Below are 9,729 nucleotides of genomic sequence, written 5' to 3'. Positions count from 1 at the left end.
GTGGGAAAGCGAGTGCAGTAGATCAGGACGGACCACTAAGGCCCAGGTGTATATGAAAGTGGAACACAATGAGTGGTGGTACTGTAAGTGTCAGCCTTGGAGACTTGGATTTTTCCAGAAAGCCACAACTCGGTGAGTTTGCCCTGAAAGCCGGAATGGCGAAAATATCATTCCCCAGTATTGTTATATTCTATAATGACCTAAAAGTAAAACATGTCCTTCCTAAAACCAAGGAGGTTAAGGTTACACATTTGATTGTATAGACCAAGGAGGTTTTATATAAAACCTCCTTGTATAGACTGACTAACTTTATAAAATATTGCTTGAGACCAAGGAGGTTGTATAGACCTCTTTGTTGAAACAGAACCAAGAAAGTGCACTATCAGGATTTGTAAGTCATGATAAAGTGTATAAGAAACCTTGAAGAAACTTTTTTTCATATTGTTGAAAAAAGTTTAGGGTATTTTTGTTGTATTTGGTATAATTGTGTTTGTTGGCATTTGATAAGTTCTCATCAAATGGCGTTCCATCCCCAGGTCAGAACTTTGAGGCTGAGTCTGACTCGTCAGAGTCCCTGGTTCCTGTCTGCAGACCACTGTACACAGTGGAGGACGTTTTATCATGGACACCAAATAAAGATGGCTGCAAGACAGATGCCTTCAACATTGCCACTGTCCCTCTTGCCAAGAGAACACAACAAGATGGTGTGCCTAAAACCTTGGTGTGTCACGACATGAAGGGAGGCTATATAGAAGACAGGTAAGGAAAGTGACTCCCAATCAGTGGCGGCGGCAAAGGGGGGGCAAGGGGGGCGGCTGCCCCCCCCCGAAAAATATGTTGGGGGGGCGTCGCCCCCCCGAAAATCAAGCTGAAACCCTTGTGAATCTTTTCACTAACAGAGATTTTCTTAATTTAGCTTACTCTACCAACAAAATGTGCCTCTCAAAATGCAGGAAATTGCGTTTCAGCGGGTCAAGATTTCAAAATTTTCTCCGACGTATGTTAGCATACTAGGATTGCTGCGCCCTAGGATTGTTGCGCCACCGGCGTATATGTCGGGACGGCGTCGCCCTCCAAAGCTCATGCTGAAACCCTTATGTATTTTTTCAATCTATCAGCAAAACTTGCCTCTCAAAATTCAGGAAAAAGCATTCAGCGCGTCAAGATTCCAAAATTTCCCCGGAGCGGAGAACGTTGCCGCCGGCGAAAAATATGTCGGGAGGGCTCGAGGGCGTCGCACCCCAAAACTCAAGCTGAAACCCGTCTGTATTTTTTCACATATAGAGATGTCATTAACCTTTCTAGCTTACTTCGTCAGCAAAATTTGCCCCTCAAAATTCAGGAAACAGCGTTTCAATGGGTCAAAAGTTTTCAATGTCGCGCTCCGGCGGAAAAATAATATGTCGGGTGGGCGTCGTCCAACAAAACACAAGCTGAAACCCTTCTGTATTTTTTTCATACATAGAGATGTCATTAAACTTAGATTACTTTACCATCAAAATTTGCCCCTCAGAATTCAGGAAATAGCGTTTCAATGCGTTAAGAATTCTAAATTTTCCTGTGGGAGCATGTCGTGCTTTGTCGGTAGGGCGCCGTTCCCCCCAAAATCAAGCTGAAACCCTTCTGCATTTTTTTTTACAAAGAAAGATGTCATTAAACTTAGCTTACTCTTCCAACAAAATTTGCCCCTCAGAATGCAGGAAATAGCATTTCAGAGGGTCTAGATTTCAAAATTTCCCGGGGGAGCATACCCCCGGACCCCCCTAGTATTGTCGCGCCCTCGGCGCGACGCCACGCGCCTTCGGCGCTCGTCTTGGTGAGATTTGCTCCAAACTTATCTCGCCCCCCCATTTAAAATTTTGTGCCGCCGCCTCTGCCAATAGTCCATCATGATAGACCAATCGCATGGTCATAAGTTTATAACATAGAAACATAAACAGCAGTGACATTCAGACAAGCTTGTTGACATGTTAGCCAGTAGCCAGCTACAAGAAAACAAGGAGTCATGACTGCAAGAATAAGTGTTATCAACTCAGACTCAAAATGTTTGAAAATGTGTTTCTCCTGTGAAATATTGCAGGATTGAAAACTGTTGTTACTAAATACTGTAGTGACCTCTTCATTAGATAGCTTTCTGTAAATGGAAGTTATAGATGTCAATGATTTGGGTATGACGAGTCATTTGCTACGGCCGCGTGGCGCGTTGGATACACCCGATCCCTCGATCTCGGAAGTTAAGCAACGCGCGGTCCGGACAGTGCTTGGATGGGGGACCAACCAAGGACGTCCGGATTGCTGTAGCCTCACGAAGCTTTCCACGAAATCGTCTTCCGGGAGGGACGTAAAACGGGGGTCCCGTGCTCGAGGAGGTGCCTCGAACACGTTAAACAGCCTCATTACCCTACACATTGGGTACCTGCCTGTGGCACTGGCTGCAAATACACCTAATATTATTACCTAATATTATTATAATATTATTAATATTATTATAACAAGTCATCAATCTGCTGGTATGTTACACTGAAGGTTGGTTATGACCACTATGGTTGTTATAATGTTACCACTGGCATATGTTACCACTGTGCACAATGATAGCTTGTGTGTCAACTCTACCAACGAGTGTTCTGACATGTTTCCTTTCCTTTACATACATAGAGGACTGAAATAGACAATTGTGTAAGGATGCCCACCATGGTGGGCATCCTGGGTAATTGGTTACGAAGGACCCTGTTTCATTCGTCAAATGGTTTCGCCCATGTTAATGACGTCATTCATCATTTTATTCTTGACTATTCAATGTGGTCTTCACCTCCTGTATTATTTCATTACCCGCCCTAGTACCCTACCCGCGGGATCTGTTTATTGATTGTTAATACAAAGTAAGAAACATTAAAACATTCAACTGCCAACACCCAGGGCTCCTTGTTGTTTTTCTTTCCTTTACATACATAGAGGACTGAAATAGACAATTTCAAACTGACTTCACCATCGCATATTGCCAGGTTTGTTCAGGGGACCTGGAGGGATGACTGTTACCTGATCTCTCACTGGCAGCACATCGACACGTTTGTGTACTTCAGTCACCACTTCATCATGCTGCCTCCACCCGGCTGGACCAACGCTGCTCACAGACATGGGGTCAAGGTTCTAGGTCAGAGTTAAGTTAAAGTTAAAATCCTCCCACACTATTATTGATGTATAGGGCGGTGCCCATCTCCGTTTCATAGCCCTGGGCCACACTGTGGTGCAATCACTGTAGCAGGGGGATAGTCCACTGGCAGTGAAGTGTGTTTAACTTTCATACTGTTTCAGAAGTACGTACCATTTTTATAAAGTCTTTGACTCAATGCGCCTCTTGTCCAGAGGTGTCCTACCTTGGGCTTGAACCCCAGTCCCTCTGGTCCAAGTAATTTGAACCAGATGTGGTGAGAGACAGAAGTGCAGACCACTACACCACAGCCTTCTCCTATTGTCCGTACCATGACTTGATCTTAATGGGTTGGTAAAAACCTGGAGTTGACTTGGAGACAGTGATGTCCCAAAAGGCAAATGTAGCTTGTATTGGTAGATATTTCATCTTCATTGGACTGAATTGTTAAAGCTCAATCTTTAAGCAATGCAGTCGAGTCAAAAATCAGAATTATCAATCAGAGGGAGATGATTCTTATAGATATGTTTTTCCCTTTCCTCCTTGATAATACATGTAACGTTACATACATGTGACAGAGTGCCGTTGTTACTGTCTTCCAGGAACATTGATCACAGAGTGGGATGATGGGGCAAAACGCTGCCGGCAGTTTCTAAAGGACCAGGCCAGCTGTAGGGGTCTGGCCGACAAACTAGCACAGATGGCTCAGCACTACAACTTTGATGGTTGGCTCATCAACATAGAGAATCCTCTAGAGGTAAGCACTCAGGGATAGCACAGGACAGACGAAAGTGGAAAGACAACAACACGAGGGGTGGGGGAGTTGTGAGTTGGTCCATCAGTATCTAATGTTGCTTTTTTGAATGCAGACCCCACAGGTGAAAATCCTGACCGACTTTGTGTCCTACCTGACTGACGTGATGCACACCGCTGTACAAGAGAGTGAGGTCATCTGGTATGACAGTGTCATCACCTCAGGGGAACTCAAGTGGCAAGATGAGCTCAACGACAAGAACAGGTAAGATTCTGTTTTTAAACATGGCATTTTTTAATGTGTTTTTCATAACTTAAAAATGCTGTTCAGGCATTGCACCTGTACATATTTAAATGTTGTTTCAATTCTGTAAATCGTAAATTGTACAATCCTTGTGTCTTCATTCGATCTAGGATATTTTTTGACTCCTGCGATGGGATATTCCTGAACTACACTTGGAAGGAGGAGGGGCTTCAACGTTCTTTAGAGATGGCAGGAGATCGACAACATGACGTGTACGTTGGTGTGGATGTGTTCGGCAGGAACTGCTATGGTGGAGGGGGCTTCAACTGCAACAAGGTTGGTATAAATCCAAAGTTGTCACCCCCACCCCCTAACCTACACTCCAAGTTCTAATTACTAAGTAGATAAATGTCCCTTTCCAATGAACTAGAAGAAATATTATCTTTTTGTGGCTTTTATTTTTCACACTTACTCATTCAATCTCTTCCATAGCTTAGTCAGCCGTACCAGCAGCATAGTGTTCAGTAAAGGTTCTCCACTGCTTGCGATCTTTTGCCAGTATGGCCATCTGGTTGGCTGTATGGCAGGTCCTCTCCTTAAAGTCTATGATTTTGTGATTTTTGCTTTGAATTCAGTTGTGGTTTGTTTCCCAGGCCCTGTCTGTCATCAGGAATCAAGGCCTATCAGCAGCCATCTTTGCTACAGGCTGGGTGCATGAAAAGCTTGGAGCTGACAATTTCTCTACAAACCAGAACAAGTGGGTACTATTAAAAAGAAATGAAGAAGACTGTCACTTACTGGCTTGACTTTCAGCTCTGAAAACCTAATAGAAATCCTCTTTTTCCTGACTATGCTATGCTGATCACTATTTTGGGAATTGTTTTTTCTTGTGTTTAACTTGTGGTACCATCTGTACTGTCAACAGGTTTTGGGGCCTTTTGTCAGACCTCTGTCCCATGCACGGACCTGCAGCACTGCCTTTTGTAACATCTTTCTGTCGGGGTCAAGGACAGAACTTCTACATCAATGGTCAGGTAAGCTAATAATTACCTGAAGTTTGTTCATGTTTCCTGCCACTCTTGTTTTCCGAATATAACACGACAGACATCGTCAGATAAACATTATGGCAATAGGCAAATACATGCTCAACACTTCTTCCTGTGTATGCCGTCATTAGTTAGAAAGAATAGTTGACATGTGCTGAGTGCAAAGCGGAGATGCTGAGTGCTAAGCGGAGATACATTTTGTAGTAGTAAGTACCGTTTTTGAAGTCTTTGGTATGACTCTGCTGGGGATCGAACTGATGATGGAAGGCACAATACTGCTTTATTTTCTTTGTGCAGGTTGTCAGGAGAGGTCCATGGTACAACCTGAGTTGTCAGCAGTTCCAGACAACATTTACCTCAGCTCAGTTCTCTCAGGGAAAGGACCAGACCAGAGGAAATAGAACCATGGATGTCTGTACCAAGGATTCCTTCCATGGAGGCAGCAGTCTGCTTTTGGGGGGAAACTTTGTACAAGCTTCTGATGCCTTATCTTTTAGGTAAGACCTTTTCTTCAAATTCATGTTCGAAAAAAGGTATAGAATATCCAACCTATGTTAGCAGCTTTTATTCAGTACTGTACACAACAGTCCTTGGTGAATTCCCTAAAGGCAAAATTGAGTTGTCTCCAGCTTTGAATTTTTTCTGTCCCAATCATTTAGGAGCGCATGTTGTTATTAAATCTTGTAATTTAAGCTTACAAAAATACATTTTCATCAGTTTCTTGTCTTGAAGTTTAGATTTTCTGGACAGATGGGGTGAAAATTTTGACTATCCCAAGCAAATTTCCATCCCAGGACAGAGCGACAGGTCCTGGACACAGCCCTGTATTTAATACTATACTATGTGACAGTAGAGTGGTACAATTTAAACATTACTACTGGACAAAATTACGATAAAAATCGGACGTCCATCCGACTGCCCTTTTTCAACGAGAAGAATGATTGCTAGATGACGCATCCGTAGGTAAACTTCATTCTTCTCATTGAAAAAGGGCAGTCTGATGGACGCCCGAAATGTCCGATTTTTTTCGTAATTTTGTCCAGTAGTAATGTTGAAATTGTACCACTCTATTTGCTTACCTAGATGTTTAACATTCATAAACGTATACTATGTGACAGTGTTCTGTGTGTTTCAGACTGTTCAGCTCAGACATTCCAGTCCAGTCCAGTCTGCTGGTCAGCTACACCTATAAGTGGGAGACAGGTGCGGACCACACAGCTGTGCACCTGATTCTCAACACCACAGGACAGACCAAACAGTGGGTCCTGATGGAGGGCGATGATAACAAGGATGGAGGTATGCAACTGTTTTTTTGCTGTCCCATTGTGCATGTTTGCTGGTTTATTACATTGTTTCAAAGTTAATTTTATACTGATGTTGGAGGGACTAAAGTCACTAAGGCCACACTAATTTAATTTCTTGGTTAACAGATTTTTTTTTTAATTTAAGCAAAAAAAAGTCATGAAAACAGAAGGCCAGGGTAAAAAACTTGCACCTGACCCTGTTCACACCCTGAAACTGTGTGCACCAAAGTACAAACTTTCCTCTGAGATTCTGTTTTCCTGTTGATTTTGGAGTTAAGCATTTTTTAAAAATCCGTTAACCAACAAATTAAATTGGTGTGGCCTAAACACTACAGTACTTGTATCCTACGTCCCTTTCCTGTCAACCTTTACGGAAGTATGAATGTGGCAGAAATTAGAAAAAGATGTCAGATGATATGCAATCATTCCAGTTTTCATAAAATATGAACTTTACCTTGTTTTACAGACAACGGAGATAAAACATCCATAAGGAACAATGCTGTAGACCAGGCAGTGTACTTCATTGCTCTTCCTGACAAAGAGTGTGACAGGCTGTATAAGGAGTGTTTTGGATGTACCAGGAATGAAACAGCAGAGCAGGGCTGGTGTACAAGGTACGGAAAACATAATTGCTCTGGGATGTATATATATATATATATATGTTATGTGCATATCAAGTTTTGTGAAAGGACTGCAGTTAACAAATGCTGGTCTTTTTTAGAATTTAGTCTTTTGTACTTTGTAGGAGTACAGCAATTCAAACATGCAATTCAATAAGCATTGTCGACACATACTTGTATGATACTGGTACAAAAATGTACTTGGGATGCACTTGCAGCTCAGACTATCAAATGTGCATGTCAGCATGTGTCCCTGTGATTCCCAGTTATCTAAGCTTTAATCGTTGTGTTTGTGACATAATCATAACCCTGTCATTCTGATTCTGAAAGGCCTAAATACCAAACTGAAATGATTATGACATCATCTCCTGTCTGTGACAATCTGATCTGACAGGTTCTACATGCTGAAGGATGACACTGGTGAGGGAAGGAGAATCGAAGGCATCGACCTCCGGTTCTTGAGGACAGGGACTGTGGAAGGGGACACTGATGTGTGCCTTAGACTGGGAGAAATCAGGGTAACAACTTCTCTAATTTTTGCAAAATGTCACATTGTTAGGCCAAATCCCTGCATAAGATTCAAGCAAACTGAAACAAAATAAATAACATGGAAAAAAAGTTTCCTCTCGCCAAGATTTTGTATAGGAGGTTGCACTACCAAGATAGAATAGTCTGTAGTATTTGGGTACATGTACATATACATTGATGAAGATTAGACACCCAGGTAGATCATTACATATCTGAAACGTTTGACTGTTTAGAGTTATTCACTTGATTTATTTTGTTTTACATACATTGTAAATGTACTTCAATTTATATTCCAGGTCATGAATGCTGGAGATCTTGAAAAGAAGCAGAAAGCAACTGTCACCAAGGTAACCTGCAGGGACGTCTCCTGGAAAAAGCCACAGCATCCCAGAACTACGACTGGTGATGCCATTGCAGCTAACACAGTTTTGTTCAGTGCCACCCTGCAGTGGGAGTACCTACAAGTCCCCTCTTCCTGCTTCGATGTGTACTTCTCGTACAAAGGGGCAGCTGGAAATACTTCAGACAAGGTGTATGTTGGGAGGGCACAGAATAGCATGTATCGTGTTGTTGACTTACCCGTTATTCATGATGAAGCTGATACAGAAAACAGTATAGAGTTTACTGTGCATCCAGTTGAGTGATAAAACTATAAAATGTGTATGTTCATGTACTACTGACAATCTGTTAATAGATTTAAGCAAATCAGCTAATTTTTGCTACTGACAATCTGTTCATAGATTTAAACAAATCCAATAATTTTTGCATAATTTGATGCAAAACTTTCAAATTGATATTTCGCTGCAAACACTAACAAACAAAATGCAATGTAGGCAAGTCTTGCAGAGAGATTCAGGTACTGGTGAAGTCTGGAATTTTTAAGATTGCATACAAAATATTTGTAAAACTTACCACTTTTCTTACATTCATACCATTACATAAAGACAAAATTTTTAAGTTGTTGATATTTTATACATAGGATTGATCAAATAGATTATCGTGCAAGTCACAAGTACTCGAATGACCTTTAAGTTACTAGTACTGAATTCTCAGACAACTGGCCATTGTAATTTGTAGGGTAATGAAACATATTATGGTTATCTGTTCGACATTAGGCAGCTGCAGAAATATTGTGTGTTTTTTTTACCGATATTTGAACTCAATGATTTGGCGTTGAAGACTTTAGTGTCAATTAAATATGCTTGACTCTAGAAGTTGATTTCTCCATGTTTGATCTTGAGTATGTCCCTACTCTGGTTTTAGTGTCACAAAGAAACTGAGGCTTTCAATTCTAACTACTTTTATCAGAAAGTACATCCTCCCAGCAATCATATCGGTTGTTAGATATTGAGGTAAAGCAGAAATACGAGTAGATGCAAAATTATACAGAGAAATGGAGGTAGAAAATATTTGTTGTTTTGGGCGTCGACTGCATCTTGGCTTGGGTCATCTCCAAGCAGATCTACGCCGGGCGCGAAAATCGTATATGCTAGCCAGAGAAGGTCCAGTCAGCCAGAGAGGGTCCAATAAGCTGACTGGACCTTCTCTGGCTAGCATGATATACGATTTTCGCGCCCGGTGTAAATCTGCTTGGAGTTGGAGATTAGGCTTGGGCACTTTCCATACACTCAACCTGGTTCCCTGGCAACAGGGACCTGGGACGACTGGCCCTTTCCAGTCCTTGTTGCTATCGTTACCAGCATAGTCAGTATCATTAAAATCTGTTTGTATGAATATAGTCGACATAATACATCTTTATTTACAAATTTCAAACGTTTTATGGAAGGAGAGTCTCGACATCAAGCCCCAGGTACTGTCGGAGCCACTACATGGCCGCCCAAAATTTGCATACACAAGCGGGCCGCGGTGAAGCTGGGTGGATTTGGGGGTATTTTAGTAGAATTGTCGAAGTTACACTCAAAACTATGTTGCCTATTAGTATATGAACATTCATTTGACATTTCTTCTTCATCAGTGGATCAATCAGAAGTACCTTTCACCATATTATCACCGAACCAAGTACCAAGCTATGGAATGTTTGCATACCGAAATCCGCCATGACACTTCACAAATGTGTTCGAGGTCC

At 41.8% G+C, this 9,729-nt stretch overlaps 1 protein-coding gene across 2 annotated transcripts; it reads left to right on the top strand.

The window, feature by feature from the left end:
* The first annotated feature begins 30 nt into the window (after positions 1-30).
* Positions 31-8,860, top strand: LOC136440191 (cytosolic endo-beta-N-acetylglucosaminidase-like). 2 transcript variants are annotated; one of them, XM_066436071.1, is made up of 13 exons: positions 31-132; positions 537-759; positions 3,003-3,151; positions 3,751-3,905; positions 4,018-4,166; positions 4,316-4,481; positions 4,799-4,902; positions 5,071-5,179; positions 5,489-5,688; positions 6,327-6,487; positions 6,971-7,109; positions 7,510-7,633; positions 7,940-8,860. In XM_066436071.1, exons 1-13 carry the CDS (start codon positions 69-71, stop codon positions 8,285-8,287), a joined length of 2,091 nt encoding a protein of 696 aa, XP_066292168.1. In that variant the 5' UTR covers positions 31-68; the 3' UTR covers positions 8,288-8,860. The 2 variants fall into 2 exon arrangements, with proteins under 2 accessions (XP_066292168.1, XP_066292167.1); XM_066436070.1 differs by having other exon boundaries at positions 6,962-7,109.
* Positions 8,861-9,729: the final 869 nt, after the last annotated feature.

The sequence above is a fragment of the Branchiostoma lanceolatum genome, chromosome 8 (assembly GCF_035083965.1).
Source record: "Branchiostoma lanceolatum isolate klBraLanc5 chromosome 8, klBraLanc5.hap2, whole genome shotgun sequence".
Lineage (NCBI taxonomy): Eukaryota > Metazoa > Chordata > Leptocardii > Amphioxiformes > Branchiostomatidae > Branchiostoma > Branchiostoma lanceolatum.
This window is presented reverse-complemented; position numbering and strand designations above follow the sequence as displayed.